The 25,892-nt window shown below is 37.6% G+C and overlaps 1 protein-coding gene across 3 annotated transcripts in view; it reads left to right on the top strand.

The window, feature by feature from the left end:
* Nucleotides 1-25,892, top strand: part of LOC114049970 (putative thiamine transporter SLC35F3) — a 527,549-nt gene that overhangs the window by 377,611 nt on the left and 124,046 nt on the right. For all 3 annotated transcript variants that reach the window (XM_027871462.1, XM_027871465.1, XM_027871464.1), the window contains exon 2: nt 16,621-16,945. In XM_027871462.1, coding sequence (XP_027727263.1) covers nt 16,621-16,945 — 325 coding nt within the window. The remainder of the gene's footprint in view (nt 1-16,620; nt 16,946-25,892) is intronic.

The following is a 25,892-nucleotide window of genomic DNA, read 5'->3' on the forward strand; positions in this document are numbered from 1 at the left end:
GGCCATGTTTGAGATAACGGCCCATTGCACAGGCACTTCTACATTAGGACTCACTCCAATCTTTTTTTTTTAATCTTAAATATTTTATTTTTTTCCCAATGATATGTAAAGACAACTTGTAAAGTTGATTTTTTAAAACTTTGAGTTCTAAATGTTCTCCCTCCCTCTCTCATATCTCCCCTCCCTGAGACAGTAAGCAATTTGATATAGGTTATACATATGTAATCATGCAAAACATATTTCCATATTAATCATATTGTGAAAGAAGACAAAGACAGAAAGGGGAAAATATGAGAAAACAAAGATAGTAAAAATAATGTGTTTCAATCTGCATTCAGATTCCATTAATTCTTTCTCTGGACGTGGATAGCATTTTTCATCATGAGTCCTTTGAAACTGTCTTGAATCATTGTATTACTAAGAAGAGCTAAGTCATTTATACTTGATCATCATACAATATTGCTATTGCTGTGTACAATATTCTCCTGGTTCTGCTCACTTCATCATGTATCAGTTCATGTAAGTCTTTCCAGGTTTTTCTGAAATCATCCTTGCTTGTCATTTCTTATTGCACAATAGTATTCCATCAAAATCATATACCACAATTTGTTCAGTCATTCCCCAATTTATGGGCATCCCCTCAATTACCAATTCTTTGCCATCATGAAAAGAGCTGTTATAAATATTTTTGTACAAATTAATCCTTTTCCCTTTTTTTGGAATGTCTTTGGGATACAGACCTAGCAGTGGTATTGCTAGATCAAAGACTATGCACATACAACTTTGAGCAAAGTTCCAAATTGCTCTCCCGAAAGATTGGATCAGTTTACAACTCCACCAACAATGCATTAGTGTCCCAATTTTCCAACATCCCCTCCAACACTTATCATTTTCCTTTTCTTTCATATTAACCAATCTGATAGGTGTGAGGTAGTACCTCAGAGTTGTTTTAATTTTCATTTCTCTACTCAATAATGACATAAAGCATTTTTTATGTGACTCTATATAAAGCTTTGATTTTTTTCATCTGAAAACTTCCTGTTCATATTCTTTGGCCACTTAGCAATTGGAGAATGGTTTGTATTCTTATAAATTTGACTAATTTCTCTATATATTTCAGAATCAAGCCTTTATCAGAGACACTTGCTGTAAAAATTGTTTCCCAGCTTTCTGCTTTCTTTCTCATCTTGGTTGCTTTGGTTTTGTTTGTGCAAAACCTTTTTAATTTAATGTAATCAAACTTATCCATTTTACATCTAGTAATGCTCTCAATCTCTTCTTTGGTCATAATTACTTTCCTTTTCCACAGATCTGACAAGTATACTATTTCTTGCTTTCATAATTTGCTTATGGTATCAGCCTTTATTTCTAAATCATGTACCCATTTTGACCTTATCTTAGTATATGGTGTAAGATGTTGTTCTACACCTAGTTTCTGCTATATTGTTTTTTAATTTTCCCAGCAATTTTTGTTAAATAGTGAGCTTTTGTCCTGAAAACTGGGGTCCTAGGTTTATCAAACAGTAGATTTTTATGGTCATTTCCTACTGTGTCATACATATCTCATCTACTCCACTGATTTACCACTCTATATTTTAGCCATTACCAAATAATTTTGATGATTACCATTTTATAATATGGTTTGAGATCTGGTATGGCTAAACCACCTTTCTTCACATTTGTTTTCATTAATTTTCTTGATATTCTTGTCCTTCTGTTGTTACAAATGAATTTTATTATTTTTATCAATCTATGAAATAATTTTTGATAGTTTTATTATTATGGTACTGAATAAATAAATTAATTTAGGTAGAATTATCATTTAATTTTATTGGCTAGGCCTACCTGTGAGCAATTAATATTTTTTCCAATTGTTTAGGTCTGCCTTTATTTGTGTGAAAAGTGTTTTGTAAAGTGTTCATATAGTTCCTGAGTTTGTCTTGGCAAGTAAATTTCCAAATATTTTATATTGTCTACAGTTATTTTAAATGGAATTTCTCTATCTCTTGCTGCTGGGCTTTGTTGGTAATATATAAAAATGCTGATGATTTATATGGGTTTATTTTATATCCTGCAACCTTGCTCAAGTTGTTAATTATTTCAACTAGGTCTTTAGTTGATTCTTTAGGATTCCCTAGGTATCATATCATCTGCAAAGAGCAGTGGTTCTTGTTTTCTCATTGCTTGTTTTCTATTATAATATTGAACAATAGTGATGATAATGAGAATATTTTCTTCACCCCTGATTTTACTGGGAAAGCTTCTAGTTTATCTCCATTACAGATAACATTGGTGATGGTTTTAAATAGACACTACTTATTATTTTAAGAAAAGCTCCATTTATTCCTATGCTCTTTAGTGTTTTTAATATGAATGGGTGTTGTATTTTGTCAAAATCTTTTTGTTTCTGTTGTTTTTGTTATTGATATGATCAATTACGCTGATAGTTTTCCTAATATTGAACCAGCCCTGCATTCCTGATATAAATCTTACCTGGTCATTATATATGATCCTTGTGATATTTTGTTGTAATCTCCTTGCCAATATTTTATTTAAAACTTTACTCATTCCAATATTGAGTTGATTTTCACCTTGGGATAGGGGGACTGTATAATGGAGGGGAGGTAGAGATAGGGCACAAATGCGTCTTTGTAGAGAACAACACACATACTCAATTGGGTATAGAAATCTACCTTACCCTACAGGAAAGTAGGAGAGGAATGGGATAAGAGAAGGGGCAGGGTAATAGAAAGGAGGGCAGATTGGGGAAGGGGGTAGTGAGAAGCAAAACACTTTTGAGGAGGGACAGGGTGAAAGGAGAGAGAGAATAGAATAAACATTGGGGAAATAGGACAGAGGGAAATACAGTTAGCAATAATAACTGAAAAAAATTTAAAAGCAAGTTTCTCTGGTAAAAGCCTAATTTCTCAAACATATAGAGAACTGAGTCAAGTTTATAAAAATAAGAGCCACTCCCCAATTAATAAATGATCAAACAATATGCACAATTTTCAGGTGAAGCAATCAAAGCTATCTATAGCCATATGAAAAAATGCTCTAACTCAATATTGATTAGAAAAAAGCACATTAAAATAATTCTGAGGTACTACCTCATACCTATTAGATTGGCTAATAGAACAGATAAGGAAAATGACAAATGGTGGAGGGGATGTGGGAAAAAAAGGAGACATTAATGCACTCCTGGTGGAGTTGTGAACTGATTCAACCAATCTGTAGAACAATTTAGAACTATGCCCAAAGGGCTATAAAAATCATGCATATCCTTTGATCTAGAAATACTGCTAATAGGTCTATAGTCCAAAAGAGACTAAAAAAAGGAAAAGGACCCATACATACAAAAATATTTTAACAGCTCTTTTCTAGGGGCATAGAATAGGAAATTGAGGGGATACCCATAAATTGGGGGATGGCTAAATGAATTGTGGTATGTGAATATGATGGAATGATGAGCAGGATGTTCTCAGAAAAACCTGGAAAAACTTATATGAGCTGATGCAAAGTGAAATGTACTATGTACAAAGTAATGGCAATATTTTAAGATTATGGTTTGTCCTTCATTCTTGAAGAGGACCGTGACATCAGGGAGATGATGACATGACTTGTAATTGTCTTTGATTTGAGGGAGGGAGGGCTGTGCAAAGTCACCAGCCTCACTTTCTCCTCTAGAGCCATCTGGGTCCAGTGGCCAGATATGGATCAGGATGACTGGGGATGACCCAGGATGCACTGGGAGACCTTGGTCCCTTTATGCTAAGGTCTTTTCAGATTCTCACTTTGAGAGAGGCAACATCCATTTAGTGAATAGGCCTCTTTAAGAAGTGAGCCAAGGGATGGTCCCTTTAATCAAAATCAAACTAGGAGGAGAAGACTCTCAGGGTTGCTGGCCAAAAGGTAAGCAGTTACTATTTACATTCACTCTGAGCCAGTTAGGCCCAAAAAATAACCATTAAGTGGTGGTTGGGCAGGGACCTATTGTTGTCCAATCCATGAAATCCAGAGTGAATTGGGTTTCAGGCTTGGTCTTTGAAAAAGAAATCTAGCCAGTAAATAAATGCCAAGTTAAATCATCTCCCTGATGTCATAGTCCTCTTGGAGAAGGACAAACCAGAACCTGTAGCCTGAGCTGCCTGAATGGGGACCCAGCTGGCCAGTTCCAGTTGGACAACTCTGCTTGTCCTCTCCTCTCTGCTTTCCTCTCTTCTCCTCACCTCTTCTCTCCCTTTTCCTGAGAGTGTTCTGCCCAAAGGAAGGTATATTTTCATGGCTGAAAGTTACCTATTTAACTTGGTGTTTACTGGCTACATTTCTGTCTCAAAGACCAAGCGTGAAACCCAATTCACTCTGGATCTCATGGATTGGACAATAGGTCCCTGCCCAAGCACCACTTAATGGTTATTTTTTGGGCCCTCCTGGCTCAGAGTGAATGTAAATAGTAACAGTTTCTCTTTTGGCCAGCAACCTTGAAGGTCTTCCCCTCCTAGTTTGATTTGGATTAAAGGGATCATCCCTTGACTCACTTCTTAAAGAGGCCTATTCACTGAATGGATGTTGCCTTACTCAAAGTGAGAATATGAAAAGACCTTAGCTTAAAAAGACCAAGGTCTCCCAGTGCATCCTGGGCCATCTCCAGTCCTCCTGCTCTATATCTGGTCACTGGACCCAGATGACTCTGGAGGAGAAAGTGAGGCTGATGACTTTGCAAAGTCAGTTGCAAGTCATGTCATCATCTCTCTGATATCAGGGTCCTTTTTGAGAAGGAAGGATTGTAAGATGATCAGCTGTGAATGACCTAGCTACTCCCAGCAATACAATGATCCAAAACAACTCTGAAGGACTTAACAATGAAAATGCTATCCATCCCTGGAGAAAGAATTGATGGTGTCTGAATACAGATTGAAGCATACTTTTTTTTTTACTGTCTTCATTTTTCTTGGGGATTTTTTTGGTCTATGTTTTCTTTCACAATATGACTATTATGGAAATGTTTTGCATGACTACACATGTGTAACCTATATCAAACAGCTTACCTTCTCAATGAGGGGAGAAGGAGAAAGGAAGGGAATGTAGAACTCAGAGTTTTAAAAACGAATGTTAAAAACTGTTCTTACATATAACTAAGGCAAAATAAAATATTAAGTAAATTTAATAATAATTTTTAAAAAACGAGTCTTTGCTCCTCGACTGTGGTCCTCTGAGGACCAGAAGGGCTACAAATGAATTAAATTGACTCCCAATCTGAGGGTCTCACTAAGCAAATTTTAAAAGAGTAGAAACAGAAAATGAACCAAAAGGTAACTTATTCACAATTACCTATGTGATCTACCTTGAACCTATAGCTTTTCTCCAAACTAACAGTTTTGTTATATTAGCATTGTTCATAAGTTAGGCCACAAGATTGACTTAACTGAGAGACAAGGAGATAGGAAGTGAAGCACGACCTCAGACACTTAGTAACTCTGTGATCCTGGATAGGTCATTTAACCTCTGCCTGCCTCAGTTTCTTCATCTGTAAAATTAGGATAATAATAGTACCTTCCACCTAGAGTTGTTATGAGAATAAAAATAATATCTGTAAAGTATTTTGCAGCAGTAATGTGCTATATAAATGTTGTTGTTGTACTTTAGTCATTTTTCAGTCCTGTTCAACTCTTCATGACCCCAAAGATGCTGAAGTGGTTTGTCATTTCTTTCTGAGGCCAATACTGTTTGCTATTATTAAAATTCTGGGAGGAAGAATAGGGTAGTGGATAGATAGCCAGTCTCAAACCCAGCAAGAGATGAGTTCAAGTCTTGCCACCATCATATGGAAAATGTTCCAGCATTGGTAGAAGGAACTTCTTTATCTCAAAGTTCACTGTACCAATGAAATCCCAAGTCCTGACTTTATCCTTATCCTAATTAAATGGATAATGATCACAGAGAACAGACAACTTGAACTTCCAAAAAGCATAGATTTTCTAATTCAAATGAAATTTCTGTAGTCAGAGAAGGTGAGATCCTTCCTGAAATCTGTTGGATTCAATTCCATTCAACAAGTATGCCCACTATGTCCAAGATACCATACTAGGGGCTATGAAGACTAAAAAAATGAGCAAGGCATAGTCATCATCTTCAAGAGTCTTGGTTCTGTCACCTACTTGCTGTGGGCAAGAACCTTAACTTTTCTAGGCCTCAGTTTCCCCTCACAAAAAGTGGGAATCATACTACTTGTTCTGCTACCTTACAGGGTGGTTGTGAGGATCAGATAAGATAATGGTTGGGAAGGCACTTTGTTGACTGGTACAATGAAAAGAGCACTGGCTCCAAAGTCAAGAGAACCTGGGTTCAAATCCCTCCTCTGATTCTTACTACCCATATGACCTTAACCCTCATTCAAAGTCACTCAAACTTCCTGAGCCTCAATTTCCTTTTCTATAAAATGATGGTGTCGGACTACATGGCCTCCAAAGTCCCTTCCAGCTCCAGCTCCAGCTCCATGCTCCTATGACTGTGAAATATATTATAAATGTAAGCTATCCACCCTCATAGAGAAGATAAGAAACATACAAATAACTACAATACAAATTCAACTGTTAAAAGTGACTTAAGATGGATACAAATAAAATGCATGAGGAGCACAGAGTAAGGTAAACTGACTTCAAGATTGAGGAATCAGGAAATAGGCATTTAATTCTGTTCTTGAGTAGAGAAGCAACCTCCCATAGGCTGGTGAGAGGAGAGAGGAAAAGGAAGAGGAGAACAAAGGCAGGAAAGTAGAGAGTAGAATTAGGGTAGAATGAGTAAACCATGTAGGCATGATCATATGGTTCATGAAAGGTAGATAGGATCATTATGAAGCACCTACTGATTAGATGTAGGAAGAGAAAGAGAGTGAAGAGTGAATGATCATAGACCTAAAGTTCAAAGGGACCATAGAGTTCATCTGGTCCAATCCTTCCATTTTACATATGAAGAAACAGACCCTCAGGGGTTAAGTGACTTGTCTAAAGTCATACAGGCAATAAAAGACAGAACTGAAATTTGAAGTCAGGTTCTATGACTCCCAAACTAAATGCTTTTCCTACTGTACCAGGCTGCTTCCATGACGTTAGGTTTCTAGCCAAGGCAACTGTGGTTCCATTAACTGAAAGGCAAATTAAAGGGTTGATTGGGATTGGGTGAAGGTTTGTTATAATCAAGGAACGGTAACTGCCTTTGCTCTGGGACACTGAAATTCCAAGTATGCTAACAGAACTTGAATTGTTTCTTTAATATAGAAACAATTGAGTTTAGCACTTACATAGTAAGTATAATTTTTTACCAGATGGTGCCCCTCCTCCTCAAGCTGACCACATCCCAGGGGAGTTTCTCCACAGACCTGTCCACCCAGTCCTACTTCTCAAGTCTATTGTCCTCCCTACATCACCGCTGCAGAAGTCTTAGATAGCCTTCCATATAGGGCTAGCCTCCAAAAGTGTCCATCTCTCTCTCTCTCCCTTCTTTCCCTGAAACCGAATTAATCCAACAGTTGCTAATTACAGCTCTCTTGAGGAGGGAGGGGTAGGAGGCAAGGATTTTTTTTTCAGAGAAATATTGAATTTGGGGTGTTGGCAAGACAGGATTGTGGTGTTATCTCAAGAACAGAAATAGGATGGCTCAAGGAAAAGTAACATTGAAAATGACTGGAAAAAAGGGTTAGAATTTTTCAGTTAGAAAATGTATACTGTGGGGAGTTTTCCTATATTTCTAACAACAGAAAATAAATACCTTTGCTAACTCTATTTAACATATTGGTTCAATCTTTTCTTCTCCAAACAGCAAGTGGTTTCTTGTTATGGGCAATGAATTGTACTGGGATTCTAGACTAAAGAGCTTTTCCTTCCTGAGCAAGGCAGAGTCAAAAAAGGAGATCCCCTATCTCATGATGCCCGTCATCTGCTGCCAACACTGCTGATGTCTCATTTTGCCTGCCAGACCTGTTTAAAAGGCCCACTTCAAAAATTGCAAGGACTGTGCACTGGATTTGGGAGTCTTTTAGGGTTTTCACTATTCCCTGCAGTTCATATTCACATGCACCTTTGCTAATTTTGTTCCCCAACATCAAGAAACTTTCACCCTTCCTCCATTTATCTCAATTCCACAGATCCTTCAAGGACTCAATGAAAGTCACAACTTTTCTAAAGTTTTTTCTCACTGGTCAAGCATTCCATTTCCTCTCCTTTTTCCAAACCAATTTGTTTTCATTTCATTTGTGTGTGCTTCTTCCCTATCCCCCACAGTTCTGAGCACATGTAAAGGCTTAATAAATGCTAATTAATTTGTTTAAAATATTCACAAGTACATATTGTCTCTAAAATATATTATTATATATATGAGTATCATATACATTATATATTATTAGTGATAGAATAGGATAAGATTCATAATTGAGCAATAATTATTGTTATTTCATGTCTGTTATATTAGATAATATTACATAATACTATACTATATGTGAAATATATATGCTATATCATATACAATATTATATAACATCGCATGTAACAAAATATAAACTAATAATTAGTGACAAATTATTTGTTTATGTCATATCCATATCTTATATGATGAAATTAACCCCTGCTCTCAAAAAGTTTACAGTCTATGGGGAGAGAAGAAATAGTTTTGCAAAATATGAGAGTTCATAAAATCTTGTAAAATCTTTAGAAAGACCTTCAAAAGTCACCTAGGATAGAGATGTCAAACATGCATCCAAGTGGGACTCCAACCACATTAAAATGTAATTGGGAAATATTTAGCAAAATAAATACAAATACAATAGAATACCAATATGTTAATATGTGATTTTCTTAGGCAATATGAGCCTGCAGGAATCTTCATGTGCAGGTTGGTGGCCCCCATTTCTATTTGAGTTTGACATCTCTGATCTATTCCAATCTGTACCTGAAACAGCAATCCCCTCTGCAACATTTGTGAAAATTGCCCTCCAACCTCTGCCCAAAGACATCCAGAGATGGGGAATTCAACACATCTACCCTGTGCCGGTCGCGCCGTGCACTCTCCTCCTATAAGGAGCAGGCTGCCAGAGTCATACTTACCAGTCTTCGGTGCCCACCCAAATAAACACAGAGACAAGCCGATCAGGAGGTGCAAACACTTGAGCTTTATTCAGAGGCCATCACAGCAAGGCCAAGCAGGAAAGCCAGAGCAAGAGAGCAGGAGCAAGAGAGAGCAAGCTCCGATCTCTACTGTTCCTTAAGTACCTACTAGCCCCTCCTCCTCAGCCTGCCTACTAGTCATTGATAGTAGGATCAGATACCGGAAGGGGATGTCTGGGTTTAGCGCTGCACCAAGGGAGAGGAAGTGACACAGAAGGCTAGGACCGGATACAGGAAGGAGACGTCTGGTGTTAGTGCATAGACAAAGGGAGGGTATGTGACACAGGAAGTCAGGCCCAGATACCGGGAGGAGGCGTCTGGGGTCAGTGCCACACAAAGGGAAAGTACGTGACCCAGGAAGTCAGGAAGGAGACGTCTGGGGTTGACGTTGCACCTAGGGAGAGGACTAGACAAAGGGAACTCGTTCTCTGCCGTCCCACTCCCACGTGGCACAGCCCCCTGCCTCAGGAGCACGTGCTCCGGCTACTTCCTTGTATCCTGTTCCTTCCCCAGCTTATCACAGCTCCACATAGCACTGCCCACTGCCTCAGGAGCGTGAGCTCCGGTTACTTCTCCGTATCCAGTTCCCATCCCAGTTCACCACAACTCCGCCTAGCACAGCCCCTGCCTCGGGAGCGTGAGCTCTGGTTACTTCCTAATATCTTGTTCCTACCACATGTTGCCACAACTGTCACTTGGCAGTAGTCAACACCAGACAATCCCTCACACTACCCTACTTTGAGACAACTCTAATTGTCAAGATTTTTTTTTTCCTGCCACTAATCCCAAATCTGATTCTCTGTAACCTCCACCCCTTATTCCTAGCTGGGTCTTCTGGGGCCAAAAAAAAAAAAATTCCAGTTCCTCTTCTCATGACAGCCTTCAAAAATTTGAAAACAGCTGGGATGTTAATGTGTAATTTCTCACTTCCCCTTCCCTGACCCTCCCCCCAGCATTAAGTGTTTCTTTCTCTAAGTTAAACACCTACTTCCTTTAATCAACCTTCATGGATTTCCAGTCTGGATATTTTCCATTTGACCTAGCCACCCTTTGACCTAACCATCCTTTGACCTAGTCATTCCATCCCCTGTATGTGTTCCAGTTTGCCATGGTCCTTCATAAAATGTGGTCCCCAGTACTGAACACAGTACACAAAATGCACCCTAACCAAAGCAGAGCACAACAAGATTGGATCCCTCCCACTTCCTACACCTTCCACTTCAGGTGACCTAAGATCACATTAGGTTTTCTGGCTGCCATATCACAACTAGGACTGAAACTTACAATCCATTAAATGATCCTTTTCACATGAATTATTATCTAACCATGCACACCCTTTGTGTTGGTCAGGTTTGACATTTCAAAGAAAACAAAAAGAAAATTCTCATCCCATTTTAAGATGATTACAAAGTTAATTGAATTTTATGTAATATACATAGACAATCACTCATAAGGAAGGAACAAGACATGTGCCACCCCCTTCACTGATATTTTAAGTCCCCCACTTTAGCTGTTTCCAGGCAAGTGAATTCTGTATAGCTGAATCCCAGGCAACCAACTCAGCTCGGGTAACCCAGAGATGTTAGAGAGCCATGGGATTTTATATTCACCTGGACAAAAGGAGCTATATACTCCATGCTAGCTAAGATCAGTGCTTTAGGTGCCTTTGTATGCTTCATTCATGAGTAGACCAGATAAAGCTGAATTTAGGAGCTGATAAAACCACTTTGCAGACAGGGACTCTACTCATGGATATTCAGGAGCCACTCCAGCTGTCTCCATCCGCATGTCACCTGCTCTACATGAAGCACACTGAAAAAGCACCTGTACCTCCTCCCCCATTCTGTACTTGTGCAGTTGAGTGTTTGAACCTAATTGTAGGACTATTAAATCTTGCATCCTTAGATTTGGCCATTGTTACAACCAGTTGAAATTATTTTTGGATTCACAGAACCTTTGTGTCCCAGAGGAAGAAACTGAAGGCCATCTAATCCAACCTATATCTAAACAAGGATCTTTCTGTAAGACACTCAACCAGTAGCCATCCAGCCTTCCCCTGTCTAATGGTAGCCATCTGTAGGGGGAAGGGTAACAAGGAAAAAAGGGGGGGGGAAGAAAATTACATGATAACTTTATTATATATTTAAAAGGAATAGCAATTTGCAGTTGGATTTGCAGTTTCATGTGCAATCATCTTTTTTTTTTAATTCTGCTATGTTATAGAAATGCTTGTGTTAGTTCATGAATTAATTTTTTTAAAAAGCTGTAGTGAGAGAGACTCTACAGCTTCCCACAGCAGTCCTTTCCACTTTTGGTTTGGTCTAATTATTAGGATTTGTAATTTATAATTTACTTTACATCTTGCATAATGTATTATACATGTACATTATATAAACTGTTTCTGTTTTGACCAGAAACTCCGAGGGTCTTCCCCTCTTAGATTGATTTTTTTTCACCCTTTGCCTCATTTCTTACCTAGCCTTAATTACTGAATGGGTGTTACCTCAGTCAAACTGGAGAACTGGGAAAGACTTTAGCTTTAAAAGGCCAAGGTCACCCACTGCATTCTGGGCCATCTCTAGTCATCCTGATCTATATCTTGCCACTGGGCCCAGATGGCTCTGGAGGAGAAAGTGAGGCTGGTGACTTTGCACAGCCCTGCCTTGCTTAAATTCAATTTTCTTGCAAGTCATGGCATCACCTTCCTGATGCCATGGTCCTCTTTAAAAATGAAGGACAAACAACAATATAATTTATAGTATAGTTTTCTATTAAACTGAGTCCAAATCTCTTTAACATCCTCCTCTTTTTAATATCTACCAATTACATGAAGATAGCTATAATCTCCCCACCTGGACCTGAAGGCATGTTCTCTAGGATAAACATCCCCATTTTTTTCTTTTCCTTTGACTGCTCCTAATATGAAATTATCTTCATGCCCTTTAACATTCTGGTCACCCTCCCCTGGATGCTCTCCAACTTGTTATTATCCTTCCAAAGATGTGCTATCCACAACTGAACAAAACTTCTATTTTCTCATCCAGAATTTTGGTTACTGCTTCCAACTTCCTTTCATCTATAAATCTGATAATGAGTACCTAGGACTAGAGTTAAGTTCTATCACTGGAGGATGGTTTGGGGTGGGCTGTACTTGCTTGTTTTCCTTTGACTCTTTCCATGAGTATCTATTCTACCCACTAATTATTATTTTAAAAGGATAGAGTGTTCATTTTAGCTTTGAATGCCTTTACATTTCACATTTGTGTATTTTTAATATTTCTTTTTGGCAAAATGGTCCAGAAAAATGCACACTAGTGAATAACTTCTTCAATCCAAACATTTTAGTAACAGCAAATTAAATTATTTAATGCCCATTGCCTTCATTTAGATGCCTCCACAGAATCAATCAGTTCTGTTTTTATAAATTTATTAGACCATAATAGAAATTGTCCATGCATTTTACTTCTTAAAATGTAAGGCAACTAAACCAAGAAACACACTTACTCTAGCCACAGAGTTATTCAAGCTCAGCAAAAATGCGTACTTATACATGCTTGTACCGTAAAATACTCTTTCATTTGTACATTGATTTTTGCTCCCTCCAGTTACGGCTCAGATATGGATTTTTAACAACACTGGCAGTGTAAAAATACCCACTTTCCCCTATGCACAACAATAACAAAAGTTGTTTTTAATCCAACTAAATCACAACACTTTTATTTATATACACCAAGGGGAGTAGAGACTGGATAATCCAAAATTAGAAAATTCATGTATAAATTGTACTGTATTTTAACTTTACAGCTGAAAGTAGCTGTGCCTTAGAATCTGGTCATTTGTTTCAAGGCAATGAACAAATCCTATACAGTGAAGGTATAACTCAGGGGGACCTAAAATGCAATTTATTGTTTCCTTAGCCTATCATCTACTCCATGTTACAATAGGCAGTTCATTTCTCGGTTTGGTATGAAATGCCAACCTGAATTGTTCGCAATACTGCTCTTTCTCAGCCCTTCCCTAAAGCTAAACAGGTGGATTTGGAAGGGCATTTAGCCTGCAAGCAAAGAAATTGATCAACCCTCTACAAAGAATACAGTAATGCAAGTAATCCTGAAAACAGGATTTGTAAAACTGAATTTTGATGCTTATGTTTTTCACTTGATGCTTTACTAGAAGTAGAATGCTTACCGTATTTGTATGAATATAGCTAGTGCCCCCCATCAAGTGAGCCAATTCCATACAATGAAATCTGATACATATGGGATCTTTTTTGTTTAGCTGTTTTTTGGTCATGTCCAACTCTCTGTAACCCCATTTGGGGTTTTCTTAACAAAGATGCTGAAGTGATTTGCCATTTCCTTCTCTACTTCATTTTACAGATATGGAAACTGAGATAAACAGGGTTAAGTGATTTGCCCAAGATCACATAGCTAATAAGTGTCTGAGGCCAGATTTGAACTCAGGAAGATGAGTCTTCCTAACTTCAGACCCAACACTCTATCCACTATCCCACTTACCTGTGAATATAGGACCTTAGAACTCATTAAGTAAAACCTGTTCATTTTCCAGGTGAGCAAATTCCAGTCCAGAGAGGTTAAATAACTTGCCTAAGGTTTCACCGGCTTAAAGTGGATAAATCAGAATTTGAACCCAGTGCTCTTTCAACTACTCCACAAAGTTTTGAATATGAATATTATAATAATAGCTAGCATTTGCTTTAAGGTTAGCAAAGTGATTTACAAATATTAACTCATTTCATCCTCACAACAACCCTGGGACATAGGTGCCATATTTATCCCCATTTTACAGTTTAGGAAACTGAGGTAGGATAAGGCTAAATGACTTGCCCAAGTTGTCTTGACACCTATAACAATCCCTAGTTACTTTTCAAAGCTCAGCTCAAGAGGTACTTTTTGATTCTCCCAGTTGTTAATGTTCCCAATTCCCCAAATTTATTTTGTGTTTATTTTGCACATATTTTGTATTGACTTATTTTTGTACATTTGGTTTTCTCTGAGTAGAATATAAGTTCCTTGAGGAGAGGGGCCATTTCATTATCTTTTAACCTTTGTACTCTCAGCACCTAGCACAGTGAGTAGCATATAATACACATTTAATGATTGATTGTTGAATTGAATTCATTCTATCAATCAATAAACACTGATAAAGTGCCTGCTACCTGCTAGCCACAGCGCTACGAATAAAAGATGATACAAGCACAAAGAATGAAATAATCCTTACTTACAAGGCATATATATATGTATATATATATATGTATGTATGTATCTATTCAAGTGGGAAGAGACAACAACATATAAAAATACATACGACATAAAAACAAATAAATTCAAATATATACAAAGTAGTTGAATACATAATAGTTTGTGAGGGAGGGCAATAACATGAGCAAATCAGGAAATACTTCATGAAGAAGATGGTGTTAGAATTGCATCTTAAAGAGAGAAAACTCAGACAGCAAAAGAAAGTACATTTTAGGTATGTGAGATGGCTAGTGTAAAGGCAAAGAGTCATCAATTAACGAGTAAACATTTATTAAGTGCCTACTATGTGCCAGATTCTCTGCCAAGTATTGAAACGGAGTATCCTGGGTGAGGAATAGGGAGAAAGCCAATTTAGCTCTATGATAGGGGATGGGAGATATCAAATATGACTGAAAATATCATTTGTGGCCAAGCTGTAAAGCTAAGCAGGAGTATTTTTATATTTTGTTCTAGAGGCAATGGGGAACCACTAGAGTTTACTGAGTAGGGAAATTAACATTGTTGACTGTATACTTAAGGAAAATCACTTTGGCAGCAGTGTGTAGGATGAACTGGAGTGGGGAGAGACTTGGGGGGGAGGGGGAGGCCAATTAAACAACTGTTGCAATAATCATCAAGAAAGGATGAGAAACTGAAGTAAAGTGTTAGCTGTGTGAGTGGAAAAAAGAGGTCAGAAAGGAATTGATGTGGAGGTTAAAATGTCAGGTTTTGTCAATGGAATAGATATTTTGGGGGAGGGAAAGAAAAGCTTTTTCCAGGACAATTCTTAGGTTATTAATTTGGGACACTGGAAGATATGATGAATGAAGAATTCCACCATGCATAAAGCAATAGCTCTATTTAAATCCCCAGCTTGCAGATCACACGTATAAACATGCATGAAAAGTAATAATAGAGAAATTGTTCAAGTTTCCACCTCCCTGTGACCTGAGTGAGCAGCTCATAAATCAATGCCAAGTTTTGGGAGCAAGCCTGGCCCCATGGATTAATGGTTATCTTCATTCCTAGAGGCAAGAATCCCTGTATACAGTAGTTCTTAACCCAAGGGTTTCATGAATAGTTTTCAGAGGGTCTATGAACTTGGATGGGGAAAAATTGCACCTTTATTTCAATATAATAGGTTTTATTTGTAATCCTATATATTTTATTTGGGGCAGTCAGGTGGCACAGGGGATAGAGTGCCAGACCTGGAGTTAGGAACATTCATCTCCCTGAGTTTAAATCTGGCCTTAGACACTTACTAGCTGTGTGACTCTGGGCAAGTCACTTCACCCTCCTTATCTCAGTTTCCTCTTCTGTAAAGTGAGCTGGAGGAGGAAATATCAAACCACTCTAGTATCTTTGCCAAGAAAACCCCAAATGGGGTCACAAAGTCAGACAACTGAAAACAACTTAACAACAACAAAATATTTTATTTTATCAATTCAAAAACATTATTCTAAAAAGGGGTCCATAGGTTTCCCCAGACTGCCAAAGGGATACATTACACACAAAAAGGTTAAGACTTTTTCTCTAAAAAGAAAAACTGGAGGGCAGCTAGGTGGCACAGTGGATAGAGCACTGGCCCTGGAGTCAGGAGGACCTGAGTTCAAATCTGGTCTCAGACCAAACACTTGACACTTACTAGCTGTGTGACCCTGGGCAAATCACCTAACCCCCAGTTGCCTCACAAAAAAAATAATAAAACTGAGCTGGTTGTATAAAACTGTGGTTTTTAAGAAGAGATTCAGGGAGGGGAGTTTCTGGGGACCTGTTTGTATAGGAGACTTTTTAGGTCAACTGAAAAGGATGACTGGTTTTTTTTGTTTTTGTTTTGGGGTGTTTTTTTTTGCTATTTAGGCATAAAGCAAAATGTGGATCTTTATTGAAGCTCCCTTAAATAACATATACATGAAGGTACATGAGTCAACACATTGATAGCTAAATGTGTGAGTTCTGAAGCTAGAGGAATATGTATTCTACTTCTCCCTAAGTACTGCAGAGTGCCATTGGCCAGGTGCTTCTGTTGTTTTCACGGGAGCCCTAACCAGCACCCTCTTAAACTGCATTTAAAAAATAATTCTGGCTTCAGGCAATTGCCCAGCCCCCAGCCAGTAGTGGAGATAGAAAATCTTGAGAGAGGCCCTCAGGTGCAATCTATGAATCACTGTTAACCTTCCCCTCCTTTTTTTTCTTTCCAGGGGATGAGCGCCCTCGGGACTCTCCAGCCCCAACAGAAACCCAAATGCCAGCTGGTGTGGAGGCTGGAGGGAGAGCCGGCCATTGCTGTTGGAAATGCTCCAGAGAGCAGCTCAAGAAGTTTTTCTGGGGTGTGGCAGTGGTTTTGTGCATCTGTTCCTCATGGGCAGGGTCCACACAACTTGCCAAGCTGACCTTCAAGAAATTTGATGCCCCTTTTACCCTGACATGGTTTGCCACCAACTGGAACTTTTTATTCTTTCCTTTGTACTACGCTGGACATGTTTGCAAATCCACAGAGAAACAGTCTTTAAAACAAAGATACAGGTAAGGAGGACTTCATGATCCAACCTCTTTCTGTGATCTTACGCTTTTAGGGGACTGGATAAGAACTGGTAATCATTTTTAAGAATTGATGATGAATGAACCATTTTCTCCTTGGTGTTGGAACATTTGAGTTTGTTGCCTAGGCTGCATAAGAGAGAAATCTTTGGGTTTGTTAATGGTAAATAATGATGATGATGATGATTAAAATTTATATAGCCCTTTAAGGTTTGCAAAGTGTTTTACATGTCATATCTTACTTGATCCTCACAAAAATTGTATGAGAAAGAAAACTCTGGATTTGTTAATGGTTATTAAGTTTTATAAAATTATATATATAAAGATATATTTATATAGCAATATATAGATTTAGATATATATGATATATAGAGATATAGAGATAGATATGATCTTCACAAAGACCCTGTGAATTGGTGCTATCATTATCCCAAAGGTTGAAAGAGGTTATGTGATTTGCTCAAGGTCACACAGTTTATAAGTACCTCAGTCCCAATTCAAATTTAGGACTTTCTTATTCCAAGTTCAGTGCTTTATCCAGAATAACTGCTGTGGAGACAGAGGACCTGAGTTCAGATCCTACCTTCGATACTTACAACATCTATGACCCTGGGCAAGTCATGTAAACTCTCTGTGCCAAAGTATCCCTGTTTGTAAAATGAGGGAGGAGGGGTGGATTGGATGGCATATGAGACCTCTTGTAACTCTACAACTATAATCCTATGATTTCACAGGATCATATTTCAACTCCCCTTCTAAGACAAATTTGCCATAACTTGCCCTTCATCTCAGTTCTCTTTTGGAATAGCATAGATCAGGGAAAGGCATGAAAAGGGCATGAATGGTGGAATTTGAAATAGTGGAAGAAAAGAACCTAAGCTGTGGAGAATCAGAATTCTCTTTTTCCCACAAGATGTTCTTGCCCTCTTTTGCTTCAGGTTCTAAAATCAGGCTCAGGGGCTACTTCACAGATTTCCCACAACTCACCTTGGCTTAATCCTATAAAATACCAAGGAAAGGTGAAAAAACATCATGTCAAAAACATTGTTGACATTTGGTATTTTGGGATGTATACACATTATAGCAGGAATGTTTTCTTTCCACGAAGTTTTCGTGAGGCAGGAACTTAAATATTTTTTCTCTCCATCTCAAGATATATGTAATTGTTCTGGCGCTATCAAAACACAACAGCTTCTAAACTTCTTTGATGTTTTCTCATTTTGAGTTCATTGCAACAATTTATCAAGCATATATGATCAAGGGGCAGCTAGGTGGCGCAGTGGAAAGAGCACCCTCCTGAAGTCAGGAGGACCTGAGTTCAAATCTGGCCTCAGACCAAACACTTGACACTTACTAGCTGTGTGACCCTGGGCAAGTCACTTAACCCCAATTGCCTAAAAAAAATAGAAATAAAAATAATAAAACATTAAAAAAAAGAATATATGATCAAAAGACCCCAGTCATCAGTGGTGAGAAGCACTTCTTCCCCTCCATATAAGCTCTGAATCAAAGATTAGATCTGAGTGAAGGGTATGAGACAAGACAGTAATTCTCGCTGAGCTACTTACCAGCATCAACTTCTTTAAAGGCATGCATTTAAGGTACAAAGTAGTCTGCATTGCCTTGTTTAAAACATGTTTTGCTTTCTTTAATGGTTTGAAATATTTGGAGGGTTCCAGGAGAAGGAATTTCTTTAAGAAATCATGTTATGAAATGAAGGAACCATTCATTTAGAGAAAGAGACTCTGGGTGAGTGAGTTAGATAACTGGGAGAAAAATGCCACCATTTTGAAAAAGGAATTCAGAAAGACAGTGGAGAGATAACAAGTACAGGGGGTCTGAGGTTGAGGAGAAAGGTCAAGGTTGTCTGTGATGGAAAGAAATTCACACTAGTTCATGTTCCCAGAGTAAGAGGAAGGTGTCTTTGGAGTAATTATTACCTTTCCTTTGCACAGCAACAACCAGCAGAGTAGCACAGATCAGAACAGACCTTACCAGGCATTGTAAAAAGATTCTAAAGCAACGCAGAACAGGAAAATAATATAATGGCCTTCTTCTGGGTCCAAAGGAAAGTGAATGTTTAGATAAGTACGATTTATAACAGATATTGACAGGAATACTAAACCTGCACTTAAGAGTTTGTATTTCTTTTAATCCTTGCTCTGACTGACATGTTGATTTTAAAATTGTTATCTTTTTAAATTAATAAGCATTTAATTTCTCTCTCTCAAACCCCCTCCTCTACAGAGAAAGAAAATGAAAGAAAGAAAACCTTTGTAACAAATGCGCAAGACAAATTCCCCCATTGTCCATGTCCAAAAAGATATCTCATTCTGTATCCTGAGTCCATTGTCTCTTTTTCAGGCAGTGAGCATTCTTCTTCTGGAATCATAGTTAGTCATGCATTGATTAGAGTTCTTAGGTCTTTCAAAATTGTTTTTACAATGTTTTTGTTACTGTATAAATTGTTCTTATGCTTCTGCTCACTTTGCTCTGCATCAATTCATACAAGACTTCTCAGGTTTCTCTGAAGTTACCCCTTTCATTATTTCTTATGGCACAGAAGCATTCCATTACATTCATAAATTTGTTTGCTTTTAGGGAAGAAGTACTGTTTTCTTAATAAAGAATTATTAGAAAAGCAGACATGATATGATAGTCCTTGTTCTTATAAATCACATGCCTAAAGAAAACCTTGGAGTGTAAGCTATGGTGGCAGCAGTGTGATACGTGGGCATAAGCCCTAAATATTTCATTTCTATAGTACTTGTGTTTCACCCTTAAACCTATTTTAATGATATTGTTGAGATTAGAGTTGGGAGAGTTGGTTCAGGTGTGAAAGAATTCACTTAGACCTCTGTAACCATTGGTGATGAGTTCACGGTGGACCCCAAGAATGTTGGGGTACTACCTGAAATGATGAATAGATGTGTGGGTCCTAGTGTCCTGAAAGAATTCACTTGGACAGTCTCCAAGTTAAAGAAAGGCATTTATTGGGGTGATGTACCCAAGGGGGCCTGCTCCCCATGAGGCACAGCCCCAGTGCACTCTACTCCATGTGGGAGATAGACTGTAGGCTGCAGGCCCTGTTTCTCTAAGGGAGCTAAGTGGCTCCTGCTTCCCACAGGAGGCAAAGGCCTTTAGCTAGGTCAAAGGTTTGGTTTAAATACAATTTTATGGAATAAAAGGAAGGAGACAAGAAAATGCGAAGAGCAAGCATGGCTCCAAAATGTCTGGGAAATAAAGTATTCTGGAGGTGATAAGCAAAGAGAACAAGAAAAGGAGAGGGGAAGGAAATGAAGTGAGGACTGAGGGGGAAGTATGGGAGAGAAAGGGAGCATGTGGCGAGAGAGAGAGAGAGAGAGAGAGAGAGAGAGAGGGAGGGAGAGAGGGAGGAAGAGAGAGGAAGAGGATCATTTGTGAGAGAGTAAACCCCTGATTTGGATTTCAAGCCAGTGTACCCCAAAATGAACACATGCTTTGGATCACTAATAAGTGATGGCAAAATTATCATACAAGAACAACAGGTAATGAGTTTCAGAGGTGGGATTTGGACCCAAAGACCTCTGACTTTAGTCAATGCTCTTTCCACTGAAACAAAAACAACATTTAAAAAAAAAGTGACCAATCTGAAGAACTCTAAATATTAGGTTTGAAGCTCTCAGAAATAAAGGGAAAGTAATCCCAAGTCTTCCTTCATGTCTTATTTTCATTACAGAAAAAGATCCAGAGAGTCAGCTGAGCAGATGAATCCTTTGTGCTGAAAGGAGAAAGTTTTAACCAGGAGCTAGGAAAAAAGATGGAACCTTTTTAGCCAAGAGGGAAAGTTAGAGGCAAATTAAGACCTTCTCCTTTTATTAGCTCCAAAAACTATCAAACAGGCTGGTCTCTCTGTAACTAAAGAAATAAGCTACTGCTGAGAGATAAGGACAAATTGCCTGAAGTGGTTTTTGGACACCAATTGATGATGAAGGATAAATTATGTTAGAGCTGGGCTAGCCAGTTTTACTAAAGATGGGAGCCAGCATTCTCTAGTACAATAACAAAGATGGCACAATATTTTTCCTTTTTTGTTATTCATTTTGAACTTAAATACAAGAAGACAAAAGAAGAATATTTCCATATACACAGCACAACATTAAATAAGGATCCAATATAAAACCATGAATTTCCATTTCACACTGTTTACTTTTTTAATTATATAATAAATACTACACATCATTTTCAAAGCTACCCTGCTTTTCTGTCCTTCCTTCTAAGTTTTCTTTTGTTCTCTGCTCTGCAGTTTTTATTTTTTCTCCTTCCCTTTTTCCCCTGCCCTAGAGAAAGTTACCTTTAGATACAAACATGTGCATATATGTAAAATCATGCTATATATCTATGTATCGGTTTTTTCTCAGATATGGATAGCATCTTCCTTCACAGGTCCCTTGTTGCTGATCTGAGTATTTATAATACTTAAAGTTACTTAGTCATTCAAAGTTGTTCTTAGAACAATATTGCTGTTATTGTATATAGCATTCTCTTGGTTCTGCTCATTTTCACTCTTCATTATTTCATACAAGTCTTTTTGTATTTTTCTAAAATCAATTAGCTCATCATTTCTTATAGTTCAATAGTACTCCATCACCATCATTCCATTTCACTTATATTGATCAATTTATTGACATATAATTGGGCAAAATAACTCCTTATAATTGCTTTAATTTCATCTTCATTAATTGAATATTCACCTTTTTCATTTTTTTTTTTAGTGAGACAATTGGGGTTAAATGACTTGCCCAGAGTCACACAGCTAGTGAGTGTTCTTTGTGTGAGGTTGGATTTGAACGCAAGTCGTCCTGACTCCAGAACCAGTGCTCTATCTACTGCACCACCTAACTGCCCCTACCCTTTTCATTTTTAATACTAGTGATTTGATTTTCTTTTCTCTTTTTTGAATCATATTAACCAATGGTTTATCTATTTTTTTGATTTTTTAAAAATAAAAATAACTCCTAGTTTTATTTACTAATTCAATGGCTTTCTTATACTCAATTTTATTAATCTCACCTTTAATTTTTTAAAGATTTCCTATTTAGGGTTTAATTGGGGATTTTTAATTTAGACAATTTTTTTTAACATTTTAATACCTAATTCAGTTGTTATACCAAAGGGGACTGATAGATCTTTATATCATTCATCAATTTCTTCCTTCATCACAATATCATTTTTGCTCTTTCAAGAGAACCCAGTATCATTACTTTTAGCACACCATCAACACATAGAATACCAATAAATTTTTCTTCAGACTAACTTCTGAAGCCAACAGTGAAATTCTAAAGAGCTACATATATGAGAAACCTTGAACCCTGAATTAGAAGAATCTATTCTCAAGAAAACTTTAGCTGGCGAAAAAATGAAAGAAATTTTTGTTCATAACTTGTTTTCTTTGAAGTTTTCATTGTTACCAGATAGGTCATTATTAGCTATTTTTAGTAGACTGATTATCTTTTTATACTAAGTTGTGCCATAGGGGAAAAAAACACATTGAATTGAGATATGTATTAGTGCTATCATACATACCCTACAACTCAGACCATGTGCAACTGTGATTCTCTGCTCTCCCTCAGTAACAGCATTACCTAAATTGAGGTGAATTAACCCTCTTTAATTGTGACAGCTAGGCAGCACAATAGATAGATCACTGGACCTGGAGTCAGGAAGACTTGAGATCTTGCCTCAGGTGCTTCCTAGCTGTGTGACTGCTTCCTGTCTCAGTTTCCTTATCTGTAAAAGGGAGATATAATAATAGTACCTACCTTGCAGGGTCATTGTGAGTATAAAGTGAGAAAATATTTATAAAGTACTTTGTAAACCTTTAGTCATATATAAATGCTAGCTTGTATTACTATGAACTCCTTAAAGACTCAAACTGAAACTCTTTAACACAGATTTATATGCCGGCTTTGTGACATCTATGATACCACAGTACACAGTGACACTTTTAGGATTCCCACCATTTGGTGTTTACATTCACTAGACATTATTGTGATATTTTAAATGATCATGTTAATATGTAACCTATATTGAATTGCTTGCCTTCTCAATTGGTAGGGGGAAGAGGGAGGAAGAGCAAGAGGAGGCAGAGGAGGGAGGAAGGGAGAGAATTTGGAACTCAAAGTTTTAAAAATGAATGTTAGAAATTGTTTTTTTACATGTAACTGGGGGAAATAAAATACTAAATAAATTCAAAAAAGGGGAAAAAATAAATGCTCGTGTTAATATTGCTGAGAGGGATGTTTTGAGAGGAAAAGTAATAGAGGTTGTGTGGGAAATACTTTTACTTCTCTGAAATAGATTCTAAGACGTATTCGCCAAATTTTCTCGTAAAGAGAAACTCCTTTATCTTTTGTGCAAAATGTCGAGCTTCCTGAATGGAGCAAGTAAAGAAGTCTTGCTATCAGTGGTACTTCTCCTTACGAATCCCTACAAACCAAGTATGTCCCCATTTTTCAATTGAGGAACCTGAGGCAAAGCAAGGCTAAATGACAAACCCTGTGCCTGTGGCTGTATTTGAACTTAGTTCTTCCTGATCCCAAGCCCAATGAGCTGTCTAGTCACCTCATCTAGCACCAGCCCTGAAAAAAGTGATGAGAATGAATATGTGCTCTTAATAGTTACTATTGTCAATGCTGAGATCACTGCTATTTTTTAAAATAACTTTTATTCTTAACTTATATCAGTATTTCCTGAGGTTTTTTCAGAACTCTGCTCATATGCCACTTCCTACATAGTCCTTTACTGATACCCCCATTGTCAGAGCTCAAACCCTCTTAAAATTGCTTTGTATTACTCTATAGATGTTTTATTATTTGAGGCAGGTAGATGGTACAATAGATAGAGGGATGGATTTGTAGTCAAGATCTGAATTCAAATCCAGCCTCAGACACTACCTGTGTGACCCTGGATAAGTCATCTAACTTCTCTATGCCTCAGTTTCCTTATCTGTAAAATGGGGTTAATAATAGCACCTACCCCACATTATTGTTGTAGAAATCAAATGAGATAATATTTGTGAAAGCACTTTGCAAACCTCAAAGCACTGTTTAAATACTAATTATAGTTATTACCATCATCATTATTATTAACTTTTGCATATGTTTTGTCTCTCTAATATATTGTAAACTCCTTTTGATCAGATTCTTTTGTTTTGCCTTTGCATTCCCAGTGCCTTGTATCTTGTAGACATTTAACAAAGATCTATTCAATTGAACTGAGCAATAATAGAAACAAAATATATATTTTAGGTTGCTTTATAGGTTGGCATTCAGAAGTTCTTATGCATCTTAATGGCCCTGAAAATAATAATGATATTTATTGTTTATTTTATGTTATCACATAATTCAATTGATCAAACATTTATTCAAAACCTTCTACCTGCAAAACTAAGTGAGAGATGTTTTGATACTTTGATGGAGCTGTGATTTCATCAGGGAAACTACCTTTTCAACTGATACAGATTGTGACCCTTTCCAGTCCATGTGACTCATCTCCCTGCATTTCATTAATCCTAAATAGAAAATCTATTGGTGGATAGAGCACGGGCCGTGGAGTCAGGAGGACCTGAGTTCAAATCGGGCCTCAGACACTGTGTGACCCGGGGCAAGTCACTTAACCCCGATTGGCTAATCAAATAAAAAAAAAAAAAGAAAGAAAGAAAATCTATTGGTAGAAAAGCACTCTTCATTTTCTTAATATCTCAGGAGTACCCACCTGCCACTTGTATTGTCCATCTGCTGCCTCTCACTCTTTCTACCTGCCCAACCAATTTCCTTTCTGGTCTTTCGCGTTTTGGTTATGATAGCACTTCTCTCATACAAGTTACCATTGTCATCATGGTGCAATCTATGCTCATCCTACATCTTTCTATTGCCTTTGGGGTTGTAATTTTCATTCTCCAAGACCAGGATGTTCCATATGTCCTCTTTAAAGGAGTATTAGTGTTTAAAAAAAAGGATGACCTTGTGTGATAACAAAAGGTTTGGAATCATAGAGAACGTTATAATATTTCCCAATTGTAATGCAGGCCAGTCTCCTCCCAATATTAAATTCTGGACCTAGCTCATTGTCTATTTCCTACTAACAATGTAGTGGAGAGAGCACTGGACTTATAGTCAGAAAGACATGCCTCAGATCCTTGCTAGCTCTGTGATCCTGAACAAATAATTTCATTTCCATCAATCTGTTTTCATTAAAATATAGATAATTACAGTACCTATCTTACAAGATTGTTGAGAAAATAAAATGAAATAATATGTAAAGCACTTTGCAAATCTTTAAGTACTATATGTTGTTGTTGTTCAATCATTTCAGTCATGTCTGACTCTTTGTGACCCCATTTGGAATTTTCTTGACAAAGATACTAGAGTGGTTTGCCATTTCCTTCTCCAGCTCATTTGACAGATAAGGAAATTGAGACAAACAGGGTTAAATCACTTGCCCAGGGTCACATAGCTAGTAAGTGTCTGAGGCTGGATATGAACTCAGGAAAATGAGTCTTCCTGACTTGGCACTCTAATCCACTTCACCACCTAGATGCCCTAAGGTACTACATAAATGCAAGCTATTATTATCTAGGGCGTCTTTCCAGTGTGTGTGTGTGTGTGTGTGGGTGGGTGGGTGTGTATGTATTTTTGTGTATATATACACTCAGATACACATAGTGGAATGTGTTTAATGGTGTCAAACTGCTTGCTTTCATGCAAAAGCTCATTCTTTTATGAATCATAGAACCTCTACTCTTTGATGACCAGGAGTTTCCTTTAGGATCTTACAGCATAATGAGGGACAATCTAGTCTGACATTGGTCCCTTGTCAAAGGTCTTTCAGTAGTAGTAGTCATTGTAGTAGTAGTAGTAGTAGTAGTAGTAGTAGTAGTAGTAGTAGTAGT

The sequence above is a fragment of the Vombatus ursinus genome, unplaced genomic scaffold (genome assembly GCF_900497805.2).
Source record: "Vombatus ursinus unplaced genomic scaffold, bare-nosed wombat genome assembly UNPS02014798.1, whole genome shotgun sequence".
Taxonomy (NCBI): domain Eukaryota; kingdom Metazoa; phylum Chordata; class Mammalia; order Diprotodontia; family Vombatidae; genus Vombatus; species Vombatus ursinus.